Source organism: Pipra filicauda, unplaced genomic scaffold (assembly GCF_003945595.2).
Source record: "Pipra filicauda isolate LSUMZ 115617 unplaced genomic scaffold, ASM394559v2 scaffold96_size2947999_pilon, whole genome shotgun sequence".
NCBI lineage: Eukaryota > Metazoa > Chordata > Aves > Passeriformes > Pipridae > Pipra > Pipra filicauda.
The window spans coordinates 1,468,360-1,493,407 of NW_024105164.1; the positions used below are offsets into that span (position 1 = coordinate 1,468,360).

General features: G+C 41.0%; 1 protein-coding gene and 1 long non-coding RNA gene across 7 annotated transcripts in view; one reads left to right on the forward strand and one right to left on the reverse strand.

The window, feature by feature from the left end:
• Nucleotides 1–11,108, forward strand: part of PAX2 (paired box 2) — an 88,439-nt gene extending 77,331 nt beyond the window's left edge. For 3 of the 5 annotated variants that reach the window (XM_027719129.2, XM_027719102.2, XM_039377906.1), the window contains 2 exons: nucleotides 5,488–5,574; nucleotides 7,508–11,108. In XM_027719129.2, the coding sequence (XP_027574930.1) occupies nucleotides 5,488–5,574; nucleotides 7,508–7,584 (164 nt within the window). In that variant the 3' untranslated portion in view covers nucleotides 7,585–11,108. The remainder of the gene's footprint in view (nucleotides 1–5,487; nucleotides 5,575–7,507) is intronic. The other 2 variants (XM_027719060.2, XM_039377905.1) reach the window with 1 other exon arrangement.
• The window catches only part of LOC113987002, a 107,630-nt gene continuing 93,440 nt past the window's right edge, over nucleotides 10,859–25,048 (reverse strand). Inside the window, exons 2-4 of one of the 2 annotated variants that reach the window (XR_005562240.1) lie at nucleotides 22,855–23,013; nucleotides 19,278–19,382; nucleotides 10,859–11,061 (exon numbers count right to left, since the gene is read on the reverse strand). This is a non-coding gene — a long non-coding RNA (uncharacterized LOC113987002). Of the gene's footprint in view, nucleotides 11,062–19,238; nucleotides 19,383–22,854; nucleotides 23,014–25,048 lie in introns of both variants that reach the window. The other variant, XR_005562239.1, reaches the window with a different exon arrangement.

The following is a 25,048-nucleotide window of genomic DNA, read 5'->3' on the forward strand; positions in this document are numbered from 1 at the left end:
ACCTGCAGTTTTTGGAGACCTACTGTCTATAGCCTAAACTAGCTAAGAACTCAGCAATGATTAACAGCATTTCAGGAGAAACCAGTTATGCACTTTTAACAACCAACTACTTACCCGCCTTCTGTTTGTAAGATTGTGCCTCCAACCCAAGAAACTATCTACCTAATCCTACATCCAAAGGCAAACTCTTTCTTTGTTACCCAATGCCTTTGGAGAAATACCTTATCTCAGCCTATGGATTCTCCCGCCCTTTAGGGAGAAGAGAGGACCATTTACTTTAGGGTAACTGAAGAGTTTTTTACCTCAGGGTCTATTCCCCACTCCTCTGATGACAGTTTTCCCCAGGAGATAAACAAAGAGACAGGATTTTCATTTCTCAGACACAGTAGCTCAGAATACAGAACTTATCTGCCACTGATTTCTGCTTTTGTTACAGCCCAGGGTTGTGAGTTCTGGTGGTTAAGGAGCAGGTACACAGTCCATTCTGCAACCTCTGCTTCTGAAGGGATGAGTCCAGAACCAAAGCAGCACAAAGCTGAGGACGGAAAGCTCTTCTATTACTATCATATGATTTGCCAGGGCTTATGAGTGGGAGGCCTAACTTAACCCTCATTCAGATTTTGGAACAGCTAGCTGAATGAACATAAACTGCAGTGAGGATAGCAAAAATATCACTGATAGGAAATGTTTTCAGGTCAAAGTCTTTAAATGATAAATTATAGAACCATAGAGTGGCTTGAGTTGGAAGGGACCTTTAAGATCATCTAGTTCCAACACCATTGTCATGAGCAGGGACACCTTTAACTAGATCAGGTTGTACAGAGCCCCATCCAGCCTGGCCTTGAACACTTCCAGGAATGGGGCATCCACAAGTATTCTGGGCAACATGTTCCAGTGGCAAATTTTAGGGCATCTCCTTCTACATCCTTCTAGATGGTTTGGCTCCAGAATCAGAGAAGCACTAAGACAATACATATCAATTAACACACCACACTCCCATAAACACACACCAGTAACAGTAGGTAGATTCAGTTGACAATATTTAAATCAGTTAAAGGTCAAAATTTACAGGAGGTCATGGCATATAGAAATTATTAATAATACCAAACTAACTGGCTCTTTGAGTAGAGACTTCTAAAAACCCAGGCTCTTCTCAACTTCTAACTGTTCTCAACTGTTCAGTGGTTGCTATGTAAGTTTAATGTCCTCATCACAAGGATGATACTGACTTCTAAACTGGGACAAAAATTTTAAGACCACTAATCACAGGGGTCACTTATCCAAAAAAGGGGTATTTTAGCTCCTTGATGTGGAGGTTGCTTATCTATAACACAGCAGTGTCCCAAAAAACCACAGAAATACTCCCAAAAAGAAAAGGAACAGAATTATATAGGAAAAAAAGTTGTTATAGTTCAAAGTAAAAAAAAAATAAAAACACTCCAGTCAAATGGATATATTTACATTAAATCTAATGTCAACATTCAATCAGAGGAAGTTCTTCCAGTGGCCTGCTTGGGCACCCTGCAGTAGTTACTGCATCTTTCAACAGAGCATCAAGTTCCAGCTGTTTCAGTCATACCCCACTGGTCAGACCCAGTCAGGAAGCCCTTCTATTCCTGTCTTCTAATGTGACCAAAGCCAACAAGATGGAGATAAAGAGGCTTCCTGTGAAGAAACAGAAGACTTGGTTTTAATGGGTCACACTGCAGATCTCTGCAGCCACTACTCTGTGCCAGGGGCCAACAGGAAAAGTCTGAGGAAGCATTAAGAATAGAGCAAGAATGTATTGGTACTTTCTCAAAAGATCTCCCAGCCTCCAAGTTGCAGCTAAGAGACTTCCTAAGCCAGACTTAGTATATTTCTATTTCATATTAAACACCCTCTATCGGTTTTCCCTCCACAAACTTAAACAATGTCTCCTGAACCCATATAAGCCTTTAACATCTACTGCAACCCGTGGTAAGAAGTTCTGTAGCTTAACTACATATTTTGTGAAAACTATTTCCTGTATTTGTTCTAAACCTGCCACCTGCTAGGCTCACTTCATGCCTCATCGTTTCTGTATTGGAAGACTAAACCAACAAGATTTAAATACAGATGCCAAGAAATACTGTTAGTAAAGATTCCCAGAGCACAGATTGCACAGAATATAGGCCTCATGAGATCGATCCTCTGTGCTTGCTTGCAACCTCTGTTAAGAGTCCGGTTTGAGCAGAGAAAACAAATACAATATTGCCAGTGGTTTGTTACATGCCCTCAAGCCAAGAAAGATCAGGGGCCAGTGCTCTAACTACACTGGAAACAAGAAGCCAGCAAGATGACCACTCAGGAAGTATCTTTAAGAAACCTACTGACATACAAACAAACCTATTGTTTAGATATGAGTGAATAAGAGAAAGAGGCTCTGTATTCTCTAAACAAAGGTGCATATCTAAACACACAACTGTTCAGAAACCAGATTTCTAATCCATGCAAAATTCTGATTTTTTGATATTTGTTTTCATCCTGCATTGGTACGAGGAGACAGAATCTTGAACAGTTCAATTTGCGAACATCAGGATAAAACATTTCAGTAATGTCAACATGTTCTAGATGTCAAGATATATTAAAATAATGAAAGAATTGAAAGGAAATTAAATGAGATGAGAAAGGCAAAATGAAACAGAACAAGAAAGTTGAAACATAATACTTTGTTTCAATTTGCAATAATTTCAGAACTTTTCTTTCCAAAACTCCATTGAAGCTGACAAGCTCATGCAAGACATTTCCATTTCAATGAGACAGCATTTTCCAGTGGAAAACTATTTCTGAGAAGATTGTTTGAGCAGTGCTAATTAAATCTGCTATGTTCTACCCATGACAACCTTTCACTAGACTTCTACTTGCATAGTCTACAGAAGAGCTTGTCTCCTGTTGCAGTACATCCATGCAACATGGTCAGTGCATGCAAATATCTCTGAGGTTTATGTGGATGATCTGATAAGACACATATCCTGCATTTGCCCCTGCCCATAACTTCAGGTCCCTGGCTGCAGACATGGAAGAAAGCCAGTAGTCCTGAGCGCACACTTGAAAAAGCAGGGGTTAGTCACCCAAAGAAGGATGATTCGGGTATTGTGCTACACTTAACCTACACATTTGAGAGAAGTTTCCCACACAGGTAACAGAACATCTTTGATCTCTGCCTCAATTCTTCCTCTTTCCCAGAAAGGTCACCAAGTTTCAGCAAACTGTTCTAGTAAAGTGAGCATCGGCTGAAGGAACTGCCGTTTACACAGAGCAGCGCGGAGTCTGCAGAGGGCTGGGGATGGCAGCGGCAGGGAGTCGTTAAACAGAATCCAATGTTGATGAGGAAATTACACTTGTTTCATTAGTGATCGGGGAAGGCGATAGCTCAGTTCCTCTTGGTCACAGTTGAGCTCAAAAGCTCATTATCCTGCTGCATGCATGCTTTCACTCCTCGTCAATAAACACTGTTTCCAGTGGCTGCCCTCCCTCCTCCCCAGCGCTCCATAGCTGTGACTCTTTCTCCCGTACTTAACCCATGTTTAGGAACACTATAAACAGTTTAGGGTGTCAACTCAGAAGGTGGTGAGAGAGAAGTCTTGAAATATCAGAACAACTTCCCTCCATGCGGTGAAGTGATGTTACATGAGGCACTTCAAAAGCAGAAATTCCCATGTGGATAGTTTCTCTCCTTCTTTGGGAGGCAAACACATTCTATTGTATTCCACAGATAAGTCAATTCAGTAGAGATAAATCTGGACTCTGAATTGCATCTTGGTCATCTTAGCAGGTTTCTATTCCTTCCCAGCTAGTTGTCAGGATTTTCAGTGCAGGATGTTTCTAGCTATGGAATTATGCTGAGTTATTATCATTAAAACAGTAGTTAGGAAGATCTGTCACACAAAATGAGGTTTTAGGTGGAAACTAAAAATTATTGTGACTAAAATACCTTTGGAAGTTGATGGGGTTTGATGCATACACATTTTTGCACTGACTACTTTGGTTATTATCTCGAGTTACTTTTAAACCTGGCTGGAAAGATTCTCCTCAAGTTTAAAGCAGTGCAAATCCCCTGATTTCAACAGCCTTCATTTCCACCATCTGAGAATCTATGATTTTGGCTTTAACACTCCAGTGAGGGGAGATTTGCAGAGATTACAGTATAATTAATTGACATTCTTTGGAAATTGCATCACAGGCATCCATCGTGTCTTGCATTGCCTTCTTTTTCTGTTCCATGGTATCTAGCAGGGACTGCCAGGTGTTTTTCAAACACTTCTGCTGTAACAATTCTACCCCTGCCTTGGGGCACATCAGAAGCTAATAGCCACGCTGTTCTACCACTGTCCTTTAAGTGCACGATGCCTTTCAGATGGCATTAATTGTCCCCAGTCTGTTGGTACTGCATTAAATTGAAGTTATGATCAAATAATGTCATGGGGTTTTTTAATAGAATGATACATGTTTAAGTTTGGGGAGATTTTTTTTTTTTTTAATGCAGCACCATAACTTCTTGGCCTTCTATTAAAAAGGGAGACTCAGTTCCTTCTGCACAATAAAACTGAATATTAAAGAAGACTCTACAACATTTAAATCTTGGGTCAGAGTCTTACTAGATCTCAAACCTTGCAAGTATTTTGGTTTGGGTCCATTTTATTAAACGTGAAAAGTGGAGCCACAGCACAGCTTTTCTTTCAGATTCAACACAGTACCTAAAGCGCTAATCATTAGAAAACTATGTTCTGGAGCTGGAATGCAGCAAGTTTTCTCTGTATCTCACCAAGAATAAAAGGGGGGTTAATCATGTATGAATCACTTTTCTGACTAATACCATCATACAGAGTAAGAAAGTGATTCATGTGTTTTTCCATTTTATTTTACATTAAAGTCCAGCCTACTCAGAACATTTCCAAAAAGGAATAATACTCTTCTCAGCAAATATGCCATCACCCTCAGTACCCTACAAAGAAAACTTAGCAATACATATTGCCATCAACAGCACTGCTAGTTCCAATGAGTTTATTGTGAGCTTGTCCCATCAAGCTGCCATACCTGCCGTCTTGACACTACTGGAGAACCTTAGATTTATTTAATAAGAAAGCCGATTAAGTTAAGTGCAGAAAAAGCTTGCATATGCAATCCTACTGCAACTTGAGATTTGGAAGTCAGAAGGCAATGAAAATAAGGGAACAAAAAACAAACCACTTCAATTATTTATTTTATTACTGAATTTCATTATTTTAAATTAATTTCTTGATTGTGAAGAGGTCAATCTTATGATTTTTAATGTTATGTGTAAGGAACTTTGCACTGAACAAGCACTGCAGGGTCCTGAAGGGCAGAGTCCCAGCTGGGCAAGGAAGCTACATACCCTAGTTTTCCTGCTGGTGTACAGATTCAGCATCAACACTGGCTTGATGGAATAGCAGACATAAGTCTTCATTCCTAACTGTATTTCACACCTTCCTTCGTTTCTTCCAGGGAGCGAGTTCTCAGGGAACCCCTATAGCCACCCTCAGTACACAACCTACAACGAGGCCTGGCGGTTCAGCAACCCTGCGTTACTAAGTGAGTACCTCTTTCCCACAGCACACCCCCAGCCTCGCGCTCCTTCTGTTTGTCTATTCGTTTTCTTTGTTTTTTGGTTTTATTTGTTTGTTTGTTTCTGAAGAGGGTTTTCAAGTATTTGGGCAGGTGATAGGCCTTTTCCCTCACTCTCAGTCCAGTGTTGAAATGGGTATATACTTCATGCATGTTTTGTAGCAGTTCTGGAGCCAATTCCTCTTTCACGAGATGGTTCAGAACTCAAGTTCAGCTCTGGCTTCTCTGTGAGCTGCATCCACAGTTTATTACAGATTGTATCAGAAATGAAATTCAGGTTCTGTTACTCTCTCAGGCTGTAATCAGCATCCTTTCAAGGCCTTATTAAAAATCCAGATGACATTTCACTCCTCTCCCCAGCTAAACCCAGACTCAATTCCTGGGGATCTGTAAATCCCATAGAAGTTCTCCCTATTCAACCAGTTAGAACAGTGTCCAGAGTGGAAGACAGGCTGCATCATTAGGTTTACAATAGCCAGAAGAGTTGTTTTGCAGTGATATATATCCATCTCCAGTGACTAATATGCCCAGAAATAATCAGGGGTTTTTTTCAGAGGAGAAAAAAAAATCCTATGAGACTATCTTCTAATACACCACCTCTTTGCAAGGGAATAAGAAGATATTTATTATATGTAAAATAAATCAGTTGTGATTATTATCTACATATTTACTGAGGTTTAACAACTGGATAATAGATGCACATTTTATTCCAGTGTTGTTAAACCTCAGTAAATGTGATCTTAATAATCAATCACTATTTAACACACATTCGATAACCATCTAAAGAGATTTCACGTCAAATGTGACCCAAATTCCAAGCAGTAAAACACTGTAATTTTGTTTCATTTCTCTCCTCCTGGTTATAAGAGTGACCTATTATACTTTGTCAGGTATGCTCAGAACATCTGGCCCTGACATTTTCCTTGTGGCTACAGATCAGGTGTGACGTATTTGTGCTTCGATGTTGTTGTGGTTTAATCCCAGGCATTAGCCAAGCCCCATGCAGCCGCTCATTCACTCCCCCACCAACAGGATCGAGGAGAGAATCAGAAAGATAAAAGCTAGAAAACTAGCTGTGGGTTGAGATAAATACAGTTTAATAGGGAAAGCAAAAGCCACGCATGCAAGCAAAGCAAAATAAGAAATTAATTCACTGCTTCCCATGGGCAGGCAGGTGTTCACCCATCTCCAGGAGCGCAGGGCCCCATCACATGTAATGGTTGGGAAGACAAATGCCATCACTCCAAACGTCCCCACTTCTTCCTTCTTATCCCCCCTTTAAATACCAAGCATGACACCATACGGTATGGAATATTCCTCTGGCCAGTTTGGGTCATCTGTTCTAGCTGTGTCGCCTCTCAGCCTCCCACGTACCCCCAGGTTCCTTGCCAGCTTGGCAGTACGAGAAGAAAAAAAGGCCGTGGCTCTGTGTAAGCCCTGCTCAGCAATAACAAAAACATGTCTGTTATCAACCCTGTGTTCAGCACAAATCCAAAACACAACCCCATACCAGCCACTGTGAAGAAAACTAACCCTACCTCAGCCCAAACCAGCACAAAAGTTCATGGGCTTAGTTACTGATGGTCAGAAGAAGAAAAAAGGATCTCCTTCCCATAGAGCACTGTTAGATCCAGAGGCCACAGTAGCATCTATCCACTGAAATGCAACCCTCAGCTGGCTTCCACTGATTGCCTTTCCCTAATCCCTCTAGGAGCTCAGTCCCCAAATTCGTTCTTTTGGTTTCTTTTGCTTTTCTTTCTTCCTACCTTTCCTTTTCTTTTCTGTTCTCCTGTATTTCTTTTCTTAGTTTGATTGTTTGTGTTTTTTGTTTTGGTTTGGTTTTTTTTGTTTACTGTTTGTCCTTTCAACCAGTCCATTCTTCTCCTGTGTTAACTTTCAGGTTCCCCTTATTATTATAGTGCCACATCCCGGGGCTCCGCACCTCCCACTGCTGCCGCTGCCTATGACCGCCACTAGTTACCATGGAAACCACATGAAACTGCAGGGCGACAGCTTAGGCCTCCACATTGTACCTGTCTGATCACCTCCCTCATCCCTGGGAAGGGTGAAGAGACCTTCTCCGTTCCTCCCCACAGTCCAGTTCCTTCCTCTTCGCCATGAAGGCGCCGGACCAAGCGCTCACCACATGAGACTGAGACCCCCTCCCTCCCCCTGCCCTCCGCCCCGACCGCTTCCCCCACGCCGGGAACAGCCTGCGGCCAAGTGGCTTCTCCTGTGGGAGCCCTCCAATGCCCCTGGGTAAAGCTCAGCCACATGAAGTCCACTCGGCTTCCAGAACTCCAGGGGGACTGGGAAGCAATGCAGCTGGCAACCATTGCCTTACAGGACCCCTTTCTGGGAGCGGTAAGGGCCAGGGAAACAGGGGAGAATGCCGCTCATGAAACACTGTTCCCCAAAGATATGCTCTTCTGTGGTGGACTCTTGATGTGTGTAACCTGTGATGGTCACCCTGTTCCCAGGACAGAGGGAACAGTCTGGCTAGAGCAGAGATGGCAGTACAGAGCCCTGGCCCATCTGGCAACGAAGAAAGGACCAAGTAATGATCTGCACCCCATGAGGGGTTCTCTGTGCACCTCATCCCCACTCTCCAGCACGGATTCCCCCAGAGTTGGCTGCACCTCACGGGTGGTGACTTTGCAGGCCAGAATTGGGAGGAACCTCACACATACACCCACAATTTCTGTGACACACAATCAGCTCAGACAGGAGGATGGAGCAACATTTACAAACAAACCGACGAAATGAAGAAATATATAAATAGATATATAAATATAACTGTGTTTTTATGCTTTGTCATGAAGGTCTGTAAAAAGGAACAAAAAAATCCCCAATTTTCTAAAAAACCCAGGTGAACAAAACCAACAAAAAAACCAAAATAATAATTAAAAACCCTACAAAAATAAAACTCCAAGTCCCATCCCTCCCCACCACCTGAATGGCAGACAAGTTCCTCTGACGTTTGATGCTCCTCTTTCACTCTAGGGTTTTGTTTCCTTTCTGTTTTGCACTACAGTGGGATGGTGGTATTGGAGAGGATTGGATGCCAGCTCCACCCGGGAGCCTCCTCCTCCTCCCCCTTTCCCAAAATCCTGTCTCTGGGGAGCAGTGTGGACAAGTCACATCTGACAAAGTTACCAAACACATCAGTCGACAAAAAAAGCACTCTGAGTCAACAAACGTTTTCCATGTCACTGGTTGGCAAACAAAGAAAACAAGCCCAGCTGCGCTCTAACTGCGCTGTGTGGTGGAAAGTGTGGGGCTTCATCTGGGCCCATCTGATTGCCCTCTGGACAGCTGAGACTGAGATGGACAAATTCAGGATTGGCTGGGATTATTGCTTGGTTCCCTAGCCCTTAGCCTTCAGTCCTTTTACCTTAACCTCTACTCATGACGACTTCACTCACATCCCAACTTTTGCAATTTTAGATATGCCCAACACCCATTCTCTGCTGCTGGTGACAACAGCCTCATTATCTGTGCCCAACACCTAATTTCCTAATCACTATAGCCCTGCTATATGGGCCCCCCTTTGATTCCCAGTCCATCTGCTCATACACCTAGTAATTTATAGGCCCCACTCAAATACATATGCCTGCATCCTACCAGCCAGTTCCAACATACAGCCCCATCTTTTCATGTTCAATCCTATATTGTGCATCCTAATATTTACCCCTTATCCCAAATGCTCACCTGATGATTCTCTAGGGATTCTCTGCTCTTTTTGGTTCCCAAGTGACTGACAAACACTGTTCTGCAAAAGGCTAACTGTCAATAGAAATGCTTATTACTTCTGTATTGTCAGCAAACTCATAAACTGTTCCTTGCACTGACACTTCCTAAAAAATTACTCAAAGAAAACATGAAGGCAGCTCTAGCCTGCCCCCAGGGCATCAAGTCTGCCAAAGTAGATCCTTGTTGTTTTAGAGAGGTTTCAGATAAAACTCATGGGCTATTGTCCATGGACAAAGACAGGATTGAGAATAATACCCCCAAAGGGCATAGAAATGAACAGTGGAGCAATCTGTACAGCCAACATCATGTATAAAATCCAAAGTTCAAAGCCTCTGAGGAGATGTGGTAGTGGACTCTATTCTGTCTCCAAGTTAAACTTGTATGTATGAAATCCACCATCAGTAAACAGCTGTGTTGATCCCAAAGGCCCCTTTCACCTCACTCTTTTAGCCTTTGCATGGATTTAGCTGATTATATGTCCGTGTCTTCTTTAATGAGGGTGCCCAAATGATAAGGGAATTTGGGGGGATGTTTACATAGAAGATATAGAGCTAAAATCTGTTCCTATGCAGAATAAAATCAAAGAGGTTATTCCTGATCTGTTAAAAGTGTCATTCTGCACATCTTACCTCTGAGTAACCTGCTGCAAATAGCAGAGTTATTACACTATCACTGAGACCAGAATTTGGCCTGTTATCCCATCTTATTCTTTGAGAGAAGAAAATTCTGTGCAATTTCTAAAAATATACTTTCACCACTCCTCCTGTTTTCCTTCACAGACACCAGATAGATGCTGAACCCTGTTAGTAGTGTCTCACTTTTAGTCTCTCAGTACAACCTTTGCTCTATTTGTGCACCACCCAGATTCACTCAGCAGGTGGTCAGGGCAGAGGCAATAAATCCCAGGACCAACAAGGAGAAGGTCCTGAGGAGACTAAAGAAAAGAGACTCTCACACCTCCCACTTGGCCACCTGCAGCCCAGGGGCCAGCTTGAGAAAAGCTAGCAGCTCAGAAATGCTTATTTTTATAATGGTGTTTTGCTAAACTTGAGACATGAGCTAGGGTCTGAAAGCAGGATTTAGTTGGCTCACTCATGGCTGGCTTCATTTGACCCTTGGAGGGCCAAATCTGTTGTTGGTTTAACTCCACTGATGAAAGAGGATTTCCACCAGGCATTGGATTGGTTTGGAAAGTTCATAAGTACAGCATGTAGTTTAACTTGAAAAATTAAAAGGAAAGCAGAATTATGCAAAAAAACTGGGCAGTCTAATCCTCTTCCACCACCATCTGTAGACCCTCATGCGAATGTACTGAATTACATTTGCCAAAGAGTTTCTTGTGTTGGTTGTTTTGATTTACAGTCGGTGGATGCATTGTAAAGCAGTATTATAGCCCAAGTCTAGTAGCTGACGTGGGGATTTATGTGGTGATATTATGCAGAAGAAAACCATCAATATTCATATAGATTCCATTAGACTGGACTATGCAGGAAACGCAAAAATTCTACCAATTATTTAATATTATGTTATTTGCAAAAAACAATTGCTGCTTTGTAGGAAGATAATGTGTGTAATGTGAAGGCAATTCCTCTTGTATATAAGTTCATCTCCATCTTCATCATGGTAGTTATTAAAACAGCCTCGTCTCATCCTGTAGATAAGGAACACGCTGTGTGTACTGTGCAAGTCTCGTTGTGCTCACTGAAAACAAAACGATGTGTTCAATAAAGCACAGCACAAATTCAGAACCTGAGGGAACAGCCAAACCTTGGAAGGACCCCTTTCCCCAACAGGCCAACAGTTGCTTCTGTATAGGTGGAATTTTTTTTCTTTTATTTTTATTTTCCTTTAAAAAATTTTACAGGAAAAAAATGAAAAAGGATTGGAGGAAGAAATCATTATGCAAAATCCAGTGAAGTCTGACTCAAACCTCTCCTCAATTCTGCTGTGTCTTACCTTTCCCATATTTCTTTCTCACACCCTCTTTCCATTCAATTTCTATCCCTCTCTTTTATTATTTCTCATTCCCAATGCACTTTTCTATCCAGGGAGGGAACAGCATTATCGATATGGGAGCGGGTATCTGGGACCTCAAACTCCCCAGTTCTCTCTATCACTCTAGAAAACCTTTGTCAAATCCAATTTCCCCCTCTACCTCAGTTCCAACCCTCTGTAAAATGGGAATAACAATAGTTTCTAGTTCACAGGGGGATTACGCAGCTGAATCAATTAGCACTGCCTCAGTGCTTTGAGATTCTGGATAGAAAATTCTATCAAACTGTTAAGTATTATTGTGAATAATAATTAATGTTTCCATTACATTTCTCTATTTTCCTTTTTTTCACAACTCATCCTTTGTTTCTTTATTATTCTTCTTAGCTCTCCCTTCACCTCCTCCTTCTCCTATCATTCTTAGTTTTGCTGCTATGTTTGCTTTATCTAATGGACCAAGCAGAAACGTGAACCTGGATCTCCTTCTGTCTCAACTTGATCATGGGGGAAGAATCTCGTGAGTTCTCGAATGCCATGCTTGGCAACAGGGACCATGGCATTTAAAACTGGCAGCACTTTTGAGTCCTGTTCTCTGAAGCTCCCACATCCTTTTTGCCCAACAGGATGTGGGGCAAGACACAGGAAGGGGTTGCATGAGGTGAATGCATTAAAGCTGACGCTGGTGTGGCCTGTAAATCTGTTGGGGAGGGTTGGTGGCAATGAGCCCTGCTGTGGTAACAGAAGTTTGCATGCTTTCTGACCCATCGGTAGCGATGAATCAACCTCAGAGTACAACTGCAGAATTAATCACAACATGAATGTGAGGACGTTAAACAAACAAGAAAAGGAAAACAAAGAAACCCTGCACCTCTTTCTTCTCTTGAGTATATACTTATATATGCATATTAACATTTTCCTAAGGGAATTTTTAGTTTGCTGAACTGTTGGAAAAAACCCACCCTTTTGTCCCTAAGGAAAAGCACCCCTCTGGGCAAAGAAATAAGAATCGTAGCTGAGCTGCCCCCTTTGGCACTGACAGAGTGAGGGCTTCTGAGGGACCCACAAATACCACAGTGTGCTTCCTTGACTGGGCCCAGGACAGTGGCAAACTTGCAAAGCAGGAAGGAGGGACCAAACTGACAATTACAGAACTGATGACAAATCTAACCGTAGAGCAGCTCTGCTGATGATCTCCAGGCTAAGCTAGACATGAGACCGTGGAGGGGAGGGGGCCAGTGCCAGGTGCAGGGTCACATCCATTCTAGGCTGCTGCAGCCCCTCTTGGCTTTTCCTCATCACTTCAGTTCTGTTTGACCATTTTCTTTTCTCTTTTTGTGCACATGAGAAATAAAAGCAATTTTTTTTTTGTATGTCATTTTTGTGGCTTCTGGCTTGTTTCTCTTTCCCTCTCCTACTCTCTCTCCCCCCTTCCTCAGCACTTCACTCTCCAGTAGATTCCCCTTGAGGTCTCTGGGATGTTACATTTGTTGCACCTCACACCCTTGGGTCACCATGTAAACAACACCATGATCGCTAACAACCACCATGGTGGGTGATGGAAGGCACTGCACATGCTTGCAACGCCCCATAGTACAATCCACCCTCTGAGGCCCTGCCAGCCCCCACACGCTCCTATTCATTGCCAGCAGGACTCCCTTGTCTACTGATCTCACTCAGTTGACTCCCAATGATCCATAACACATCAGGTGTTCCCAGGTAGTTCAAAAAATCAAAACGCCACAAGATCAGAAAGATGTGGGGTAAAACCCAGAATCTCCTTTCCCTTTATGCCTGTTTCTCCTTAGCCCCAACTGGAGATGAGCAACACCTGCCCAGTGTGCGTCCAGGAGGATTTAAAATCTTCCCAAATCAGCCCTGATGCTCCATCAGAGCACTGAGGGGGCTGTATGAGAGGTCTCAGCAAAGAAAGGGTGGCTGACAGCTCTCAGGTCTTACTCCCACTTCTCTGCTACCCTGATTTTAGTTTCACGAGAGGAATTCTGTTAGCCTGATGTTTTATTATAGCCTGCTCTCTCTTAATCTCTGTCTTGGTTAAGTGGGGTGCAAAACCAAATGCAACTCATTAATAACCCATTCTCCAAGCTATTCATCAATCACCTAACAGCTGGGCATTTTATTAAGGTATGCTATAAACATACCAAATACTGAAGTATTCACTCAATTTTTCCTCAGTTAAGCATTAATTCTACAGAAAGTCATATGCAGTTTAAGGTCATAGAGGAAGAGTAAAAATGTAGCAATGAGTCAGGCTAGACTAAATCAATTTTGCTCCTACAATTTTTAGTCATTAACAAATATTTTCACAACAGCTCATGAAAACCAGTGGGCCACATTTTCTGCCAGCGCATGTGTATCTTAAGGAAAGCCTGTGCAGAAGTGATGTCATGAAATCAAATGCTTTCACTCATCAGAGACTTAAAACATTTCCTTTTGTTTCATTTTCTATTTTCCCTTGCAGTATTAATAGAATAGGCAGAAAATCCTCCAAAAGAACATTTTCCATAAGTGAAAGTCAATTTGTTGAAATCCAAACAGACTGTAAAAGCAATTCAATTTTCACAACACTGCAGCAAAACTGCCTGGCAACTATCCTGAAGTCAAAGGCCTCAGGTTTCCAGGATCTGCTGCCTATGAGACAGACAGGCCTGGGATGTGATGCAGGGATAGGCTTGTGCTCAAAATTGGAACAAAACTGGATTCCAAAATTCTGAAATCTTCTCTGCATCAGAATTTTCTTTCTCTACCAAAGTTTAGGTGATAAGATTGAAAGAGCAAATTGATAGATGAAGTCCCAGATGTTAAATTGACTGGAATCAAAGGAAATTACTAATGTACGTTCGCTGTCAGAGGTGAACGACAGGCTAAGAATCAACAGATAGATGTGTCAAAAGAAAACAAAATGGATTTTCATCCTGGTAAAATAATCTTAAAAGAATGATTTAGAAACTAGCATGATCATCTCATTTATATCACACTTTATACAGCCTAGAGATCTTCAATCTGACATCCCTGCGTAAGTCTCCATAACTGATTGTAGAACTACAGCAAAACTTTTGCAACTTTCAAGAACTTCTGTTTCTTGCAGAAAGAAATACTTGCATGAAAGAGCTATTTCCACCATTTCAACTAGTATTATGTTCCTTTAATAATCCTGCATAATCAATGGGAGTTCTCAGTGTGAAAATGTTATGTGATAAAACTAAAAAGAGCACCACAGTCTGTCTCCAAATGAGGAAAATATCGTAAGAGTTTATGCAACACTAACTAAAGAAATCCTCTTTGTGATTACTCTGACAAGAAAAATAAAGAAAAGTTTGAACATTCTGAGATGATGACAACCTTCTTTAAAAATAAATACACTCTTTAATGAGCTGCAGGCAAGGATAGATAGTACACATCTGAAAGTGTTAACTTATGTAGTGGATGAATTTACTGGACACACAGTCAGTTCTCAAAAACAGTGGGGAGTGGCAAAAATGAAAGAACAGCAAACATGGCATCAATGTTTTAAAGGATCCTGAAAACTATAATCTAGTAAATCTACACGATGTTTGTATCGAAAGGAAAATACTTTAAAATATTAAGAGAAGGATCAGCTCACTAAACAAGTAGTGGTTAAAGAAGATATGCATAGTAAACAGTCTGTACATGAATTCTTCTCTTCTTTAGAAGAAAGCTGGGAATATCCTGAGGACAGTTAACATACTTGATTCAGGAGCTGTCTGCAGTGAAGCAAAGGAAGTTTGTTAGAGACTGTATTTTAGCCCCTCATACTTGAAAATCATGAAGCAAGTACATACAAAAATCACAAGACTGACTGGAAATCATGTAATTTGTATATAACACCAGACATAATTTTGTATATATGTATATTTATATACATGTATATAAAATAAATACAAAATAACTCTTGTTTAACTTCTAATTGCAGTGTTCTCGAGGCATCTATAGCTACGCTTTTAATGGTGCCTCTTCCACTGTAAGAGTCAGAAATTCACTTCTAGTGAAAAGGAAGCATCTCACCGCATCACAGGGACCCTATGGTCTAGTGCTTTCAGAAGCAGCTCAAATGTCACAAGTCCTGGAAATGGCCCAGTAACTCCTGGCAAGGCTGACTGAGCTGGTCTGATACCAAAGCTTATCATAGACTTGGGTTTTTTCCTGTCTTCTGCTGTGGGACATTTTGGTGGAAGATGCCCACCCAAAGCATGTTTGATAATTTCAAGTTCAAAACTCTACCTGAAAATTCATTCCATAGCAGATGCTTGTAAAGGACCTTTTTCCGCTGGTCCTTATCCCTGCAGCAGGAGAACCCCTCTTGTCAGCCGTGGCTGCTTCTTGCAAGCCCTGTCCTGTCCCTGGAAGTGTTCAAGGCCAGGTTGGACAGAGCTCTGAGCAACCTGATCAAGAGGGTGGCATCCCGGCCCAGTGGCAGAGGAGTTGGAACTAGATGATCTTTAAGGTTCCTTCCAACCCAAACCATTCTATGATTATATAATAACCTTCAACCTGAGACCAATTTCAAACACATCCTGCTGAACACTTACAAAAAGAATACAAACAAAACCTACACAGAAAACTTAAATGGTATGAGGCTGAACAGTGTGAAATTTCACACAAATAGAGAACTTCTTTGTACAGAAGAAAGCAGCATCTTTCTTCCATGTCAGCATCCATGAGAATGCAGTTTTAACAACAGAGCTGCATTTGGAACCTCCTTAATACACCAGCAATGGTTAGTTACAGTACCTAGCTAATAAGGCAGCTTCCACATATGCACTTTTCAAACTCATATACGGAAATCACATCATTGCTAACAAGCAAATAAATCCAAAGCCCTTTATTTTCATGCTGCCTTCAAGTAAATTTTAACTTATGCTTTTAAAATACCTAGTTTATTTTTAAGGAAACTGTTTTTAATGTAACTGGGAAAAGTGAGCTTGTGGACTTAGATGCACTGCATTGGCAGCTATTCTTCTACTGATTGTTTTTTGTTCTTACTATTTGCTAATTGAAAAAGATTGAAAATCACTTCTCTAGATATGCTTCAAATCTCAGAACTTGATATAAAATCCAGGAATCCAAATTTCTACCAAGCAACATCTAGGTAACAGTTAGCTGTCTAACCCATGGGGAAAATCTATATATCCTATCCTCCTGTTAAAGCTGAGTAGAAATAGGATAATAGTTTGCTAACATTATCAGCTGAGACAACCTTTTATCTCAATCAGACAGAGTCCACACTCAGATAGTCCCAGACAGACTCTGCACAGAATCATTTTCCTTAAATGTCATGAGTTGCCTATTTTAAGTTGAAAAGTCCCAGAGAAAAAAAACCAGCAGAAATTGAGCCAAGGCTGCAAAGCTGGGTACCCAAAAGTTAGTAAGCGCCAGAGTACGGGAAGACTAGACAGAACTCTGCAGGCAATATGCCAGAGGGAACAGGAGAGAAATTAAATGAACTTGTCATACTTTTTGCTCTCTAACTTTGTAGAGTCTATTAGTAACACAGAATAAGATTAGCACAAGAGGTTTGCACCACCAGGAACAGAAACTCCTTGTACACTCCCTACCATCCACCTTTGTCTAGCCATCCATTTACATCACACAAGTGTAATATGCTAGTACGTTAAATTTGCTAATGAACCAGGATGTGAGCATGTTATAGCTACTTAGTATTCAGTTTGCTCTTTTATAAATTATTTGGTAGAGAATCAGGCCCTCCTCTCCCTCTCTAGCTGACTCTCATCTGATTCTAATTCAATTTCTCTGCCTATTGTTTATTTCACCGCTCCCCTGTGAAGTGTCAAATGCTGATGTTCCGTCAGCCTAGAACTGTCGTTTATATTTGTCATTCAGTCCTTGTTAAAAAATAAAACAGGACTGCGCCTGCCTTGGAGCGCTCTGCCTGGGAATTCCCTGTGGTAAAATTAGTCCATTTAGATGGAAAGTTTTGTGTCACTCCCCTGTCTAAATTGGCAGATCTGGCTCTTTTGCAAAAACCAATAAACTGTGAACCTTGATGCATCTGTCAATCAAACTCATCTTTCGTGAGCAAAGCCAGATGACAACAAAAGCTGGGCAGGCTCCTCTGATTGGTTCTTCTCATTTAGGCATATCAGGAGGCACCTGTCACTCCTCTGGCTCAGCATCATGCTCAGAGGGACTCCATTCATGGAGAGATGAAACCTTATTGGGGGCTGGGTTGGGGCTGGGATGGGAAAGGAGGAAGGGGGAGTTTACCCTTCTCACTTTCAATACAATCTGCAGCTTGGCTTCTTCCTCATAGCTCTGGTGAGAGGCAAGGAACTGGCACCACCTTTGTTCTGGAAATGCTTTTCTAACACCTTAAGTGAATGCTTTAATTACTTAAACTGTGCAGGTTTTCTGGTAGCTAAAAGGGTGTAGCAGGAGCACTAAATGCTACAACTCTGGGGCTCTGGGAATGGAGTCGCAATACCACAGAGGAGAGACAGGATACATTCCAAACCCCTTTCCAAAACTGCTGTGTGCATCCTGCCTATCTGGTCACCCACTGAGGAGAAGCAGAGAAGGTATTTCTACCTGTCTGCTAGGAAAGAAAGAGATTGCAGACCGGTTGCATGTCAAGGGATGCTTTTTATATAAAGGCATAAAAGAGGAAGAAAATGCCAGCAAAGAGCAATAGCAGGTACAGAACAGCTCACACCATGGTGCTTGAGAGGAGCTGGGGCACTTAGGAGCTGGTGATACATACGGGAATGATCCCCAAAAAGATCACATTTCAGGGGACATCTCAACTTGTCCAGTTTTCACCGGAAAATTCTGAACTCTGCTGTCTGCCCCAAAAATGTATGTCAAATTTTTATTAATTGTTCCTTTTGCATTCAAAAACCCAATTTAACCTAATTTTTTGAAGTGTACTTATTTGCATATCTGCATTAGATGGCCACTGAACCATTCAAGAAACTTGTTCATCCACAGAGCTGATACTTGATGATGGATTTATGTTGCCTCTTAGGTACCCCATCACAAACCTCATCTCAGGTACCTGTATTTTCTCTTTCTACTTTGTTTTGCTCAGAACAGCTCTGCCAACATACGTCACACTGTTTGCAGGTATCACTGTAATTGGCTTTGGCAGTGCAGTAGCCAACCACTTCACTCAAAATCAGAATACAATACGTGACTGTTTCTCACAGTTGCCTTACAAGTCTTATCAAAGTTTTGTTCCTTTGCTCCAGGATATATAAGATGGATATATATGCTTACAGGACATATAAGATGGAAATCTCAGCCTTCATAAAAGAGTTGTGAGTTCATTTGGTTCTACCATCCCGTTTCAATTACAGGCTCAAAAATACAAGACAAAAATAAAAACAAACAGCAAAAAAGCTCTTTATGACATTTAAGTTCATGTCATTATTCTTGCAGGTGGAGGATAACAGTTCTTTCTTACTGAGTGGTTGAGACTTGGCATACAAAGTACTGATTTTCGTGTGAGAGATGAATCTGGTAAAACATTTACCAGGTGATGCTAGTTAGCATTCATATACACATTTCCTGGGCTACGCATATAAGGTCAAAATACAATCTGTACCTCATTATTTGGGGTCTTGAAAAGACTGCTAAAAGACTGCTTTTAGCAAGCAGCTGACTCTGAATGAATACACAAAGTAGCATAGCCAAAGGCTACAGTCACGGAAAGAAACATTACAGTCCTCATGTACTGTGACTATGAACCATATTAACATCACCTACAGATACCAAGACAACAACTCTGTGTGTTAGGTACTGTACAAAGTAAGACATCATTCCTGTCCTGACCAACCCATCTATCATTAGATAAAACTGAAAAGGAAAGAAAGTCATTCAATGCTGCTCACCTGATCATTCACAGAAAAGGAAAAACACATAAATCTCACCAGCCACACCAGCTCACTGGCTCCTCTTGCCCTTTATGCAGGTATGGATAAAAGCAAAGGGGGCCATCATCAACTAGCCCTAGTAATTTTTTTTCCCCAAAATTCCTGGGAAAGTAAATGAAAGAAAAGATAATCAATTTTCAACACAGGTTTTTTACCTGCTTCATCATTTTCTGGCAGGGGAATACATACACATAACATAAAAAATATCTAAGCAAATGAGTTGGAAAATGCTGTGACAAAATAGAAGAGAAACTTTAAGATGCTGCATAGTGGAAATAGAGTGCTAACAGATAGGTCACAGAAGCACACCAATAGCCCAGATAATGTCCACAAAACTTTTAATTCAGGAAGACACTTGGCCAAGACCCCCAAAAGCAGCTCTCTAAAATGTAACCCACAGGTAACCCATACTCAGGGATCTAACCAAACACCACTAGTCTCCCAGAATCACCAACAGCCCAGAACTTTCCCAGACCATGAGCATCTTTTCTTGTTGCAGATGCACACAGGAGTGGAGTGAGATTTCCTTCCATGATTTGTTCTCATCCCATCAACTTTGAGGGTTCACTGGCCAATAACTATAAGAAACTGGCAATTATTCTGAACTGCATAATCTTTTGTTATTCAGTTTCACCTTTGTCAGAATATTCCAAAGGCTCAGTTTCTGCAGTTAGGACCAGCTCCTCAAAAGGGTTCAAATGTGAGCTAGGCATGTAAACATGTAGAGTTCAGTATTTTTACTACAAGACTTTGAGAAATGTTTGGACACTCAGTTGTACACTACACACCTTTAGCTTTTCTGAAATTTTTTGTAACATCTTTTGCTAAAGATCCCCAAAAATTTACCCATCATTTTTTTCTGTATCTAATCAGACCTGAGATTTAATGAATTCATTTATTTTTAACTTGCCCTTATTTGAAAAGACTGTTCTAAAGTCCATTAAGAAAACTCCCCTGTTCTTCTACCAGCTAGGATACATAGTCACCATTCAACTTCTTTTTAGGTTTTAGTATAAATCAGAAGGGACTTAAGTTATACCCTATGCTCCCGCTATTTAATTTTGCTCCCCCTTCTGTCTGTATCAGGCGATCACCCTCACTAGATTTAAGGTATTACTGCCTGTAGCAGGAATTCTCTTGCTGCTTTGTGTTCGCATAGGAAACGTAGTGGGTTCCTGGCCCACACCAGAGGTCTCAAAGACCTACCATGAAATAAACTATGAACAGCAAAATATTTGGGGGGAAAGGCCACAAAGCACCATTCCTGTGAAACATCCTGGTGATGTTGAACATTTCTTCTCCTTGAAGGCGAATTCTCTGAATTACTGACTTCCCAGAAAATCCTGCTCTGGGTCAAGGTGCCACATGTGAAGTTCCCACCAAAAGGAGGGGAGAGAGAGCGGAAACAAAACTAAAGGGAACTCAGAACAGTCTTTGACTCTGGAAACCTGGCACAATCTTTATTGATCTCCAGTGTTGTCATGTGCACCCTTCTAATTTTGTCTTTTGAGTATAGACTGTCTATTTTCACCCATTATTGTTTGTTTATTCATGTTTTACCTCTTCATATGTCTTTTACTTGGCTGATACAACAAAAGCAAAAAAAATCAATAATATTTTTATTTGCTCTGAAACCTGTTTGCCTTTGCAGACCAAGACTGAGCACACACTTCACCTTTCCCTCAGAAGAAAGAGACGCTCTAGAACATTTGGGACGATGGTGAAGAGTGTGGCAAGGAAAGGCAAATGTTTACATGGCCATATCACAGGGCTGGGCTTCATTATTTTTGTGTTTCATTCAAAGGTGACTGGGAGGCTTTTTGGAGTCCTTCCTTCTAAGTTAGTCATAAATCAGCAAAGGTACTAGGTTTGTGTGATCTCTGAATGACAAAGGCTTTAATACAGCAAAATTAAAGCTTTGATGTATCTCTTCCCTTGCACGACCACTCAAAATACCGAGAAGTTGAGCCTGGATTATTTGGTTACTTACACAGAGAACTGAGTGTGGGATTTGTGCAATACATATCTGTGTACAGTAACAGTGAGTGTCAGAGCCCACATTAAATGGCCAAACAAAAGCCTCAAAAGGCAGCTGGAATCTTAGACTACTGAGATTGGTTTGTGCTCCAGAACAGCCCTTAATTTGCCAAAACAGACACTCAGTTTGAAATTCCCCATGCTGCTAATAGAGGAGATACTGACAAAAATCATACAGCTGCAAAAACTTCCTTATGCTCCTTCTCCTCAGATGTAAGTGTTGTGATTGCAGGTCCTCCCACTTTGTCCTATTAACCCTATTTGAAAGTGACAAAAGGGTGGTGAATCTGCAAGCCACTGATCATCTGATTTGCTTATCAAAGATGGAAAATGTTTTCCCTGACACTGTTTCTCCCTAGGCACACAAAACTAGTGAGTGGTCTAACATGGATTGCTCCTAATCTGATAAACCTTGAAAAAAAAAAAAAATGGCAGAATTCTAGTTTTGGTTATCAGGGCCAAAATAATAACAGCTATTTTTTCTGCCATCTATCCTCATTGTATTACATTTTTCACCCCAAATGAGCTCTTCTCAGCATCTCTAAGTCAAATCCTAAACAAGTCACCTAAGATACAGCCCAGACTGAAGAAGCCAAAGAGAGGAGAAAATGGTCATTAGAAGAAGAGATGGAAACAGTTTAAAAACAAAAGAACTAGCCATACTTCCTCCATGGAGGATTTCATGTGCCTTGAATAAACACAGTGCAAAAGAGCCCCTTTATGCTACTCTCTGGGCTGCCAAAGTAGCAGACTGCTACTCACAGAAGTTTCTGCTGTGAATTCAGGCATGACTCCAGTGTTTGAAAATACATGATATTGATAGCAACCAACTTGTATATGCAATCAGCTATGGTTCTCAACTTGAGCAATGAGATTTTACCTTTCTGACCAAAGTGACTATCTTTTCTCAGGATGTTTGCCTACATTGAGGGTAACTCCCTCAGACTCATAGGAGAGTTGCTATAAAGCTCAGTTAATGCTGCAGTATTGGTATGACGTTACTTGTGCTGCGCTAAAGACAGAGACTGACTCTACAAATGTCAGTGAGAATCTGTCAGTTCTGTTCATGACTGAGTATCCACTTGGCTGTGAGGTTAGTCCCCTGAATTTCTTTTAACTAGCCATAAACAAAGTTAGTTAAAGACAAATTGCTATGCAGACCACTGCCATGTCTAGCAATTTACTGAAGTCTCCTGCTTGAATCACAAGCATGCCAGAAGGCACTCAGAGATCTCTTATCTTCAAGCAACCACACTAATTCTTCCTTACAAGTCTCACATGACTACAAAAACTCTTGTTTCTGATGAGATTGTCTACAGCTTTCTGTAAACTTCCGTTCCAGATTAATCACTACATAATGAGACATAACATTGTTATTACTTTCTTCACCAAGTATACAAGGGTCTTTATATAGTGTTGCAGGGCTCCAGGCAGAAATCTTAGCTGCACCATTCACTCCAAGATCCTTCCAAATTCAAATGCTATTCATGTCTTCAGGAATTTTCTGTTCAATTTTACAATTGTGCCATTGTCTTACCTTTATCTGTGCTCCATGTAGTCTGTTATGTGCTGCTCAGGGCATCCTTTGACCTTTGCATCCCCTGGTGTCAAAAAGACTCTTAATTGGAATTCATCAAAATGATTCCTGAACACTCCCCAGAAGACAAGCCAAAGGCTTCCTTAGCAGAACCAGATTCTGCAGGTCACAAGAACACAAGAAAAAGATGACAATTGATTAGATTACAAATTCAAAGCTGATTAAAATTTTTCCCCAACAGTTTGTATTTTGACCAACTGAACTTGTAACCAAAGGAATCACCGTGATACCAGAAAAGACAGGACAGTTTTATAGGCAGAAAATAATCCAGGGTTATGAGCATTCAACAGGCACTCTAGAAAGCTATGAACATTTCTGGGATTCAGCCAACCTGCAGATTACTTGAGCTCACAACAAACTGCAGATGGTTCCTGTGTCTGCCCTCTGCACAGTTCCACTTTCCTCTTAAGAATCTGTTGAGACTACTGCTAGAGATGGTCAACCAGTCAAAACACAAGCCTGGCCCAGTCTTACAAATCCAATACTCCTACATCCACAGACTGAGCATTAAAAGTGAGGAAACTCAGCCTGCAACTCTAGCTTACATTTGTAATCATGGAGCCTGCTGCAGGAGCTGCATATTGAATAATTCCAAGTCATTTGTCTTGCCACCTTAGCTACCTACCTATTATATCCTGTTTAGTTCTAAATGCAACCTTCTTTGAGTTTATTTTGGTTCATTTTGTGTCCACTGTTTTATGCAGAGTTCAGTTTTGAATCATTGCCTCTTCAATCACAGGAGTTTTTTCATCTGTATTTCACAATACAGAAAGATTTGCATTGTTTCAGGTTTTACTGTCTCTTTTCAGGGATAATTTTTTTATATAAAAATGTTTGTGTTTCTGTCTCAAACCTTCAGTGTTATAAGTGAAAATATGCCCATTTATTCCTTTAATGTGTCCTATGTCATGTTCACCTCACTGGCTCAGGACAGCCTGATCATAACCATTTTTCTCAGAAGCTTGATTTGCCTTCTGTATCCACCACTGTCAATCAGACCTCTGAAGTCAAAAGAGTTACATTCGTGTAAACAGTGCGTAAGCGAAACTGGAATCAGGCATTGACTTTTAAGATAGCTGTTTTCAAGTTCATTGCCACAGCTACCCCAGAGGAGACTCCTACTGCACTGTGATCATCTTGTCTGGTCTCTGATATGAGATACCATAGGGCTGCTTTGAATTAATTCTTGCTGCGGGTCCAATAGCTGGAGCTGAGCTAAGGGAATCTGTTTCTGAGGAGCATTTGCTACCAAGTATAAAGGTTCAAGTGCTGGAAAGTACATTGAACCCTAACTATAGTATTTTGACAGCTGATTACCTACACTGTTGGAAATACGCACATTATTTCTGGTTGAATTTAGCTGGTATCAACTTGTAGCTGCTAGAGCTTCTCAGATATTTGTACTTATCTTGCAGAGCCCTTGCTACTAAACTGTATTTTCTTCGTTTTGGTTCATATTTATAAACTGTAATACTACAAATCTTATTTTTAATAAGGAAAAAACCCCTATTTATAAATAACCTGAGTTTACGTTTTATATCTCTATGTGAAGTCCCTCTTAATAAAAAGACACTCAATTCCTATACAAGCACTTTCTCATTATCAATCAACAATGTTTCTGTTCTCTGGGACTGTAACCCACCAGGTTTGCCCAGTTCAGACTGGTCCTTTCCAAGCCCCACATAACATCTCACAAGTTTTCTGATTAAGCTCTGTTTGCATGACTTCTGTGCAGACAAATCACTTCTCAGTTATTATTGCCACCATTGCCAATTTGTGTATGTCAGTTCCTCCAGTATTTTTATTTGTCTTACACTACAACAGAGAGTGGGTCCCCACCCCAAACAGTGTAAACTTACACTTCAGAATCCCACATAAAAAATTGCTACACTCATGTGTTTTCTTCTTCAACTCACTATCTCAAGACACAATTGCTATTTTGGATATGGTCATCTCTAATGATGAGTATTTCCAGGTTTGATATGCTTCACTACAGATGAATCTCAGCTGTATTTACCTGAGTAATTAAATACAATGGAAACCTGTTACAAAGGCCTTTAGAAGGAGCTGTCTGCACCATTTCCTTGAAGTGATCATACCAAGAGAAGGAAAATAAGAGTGCTTGAAAATAAAT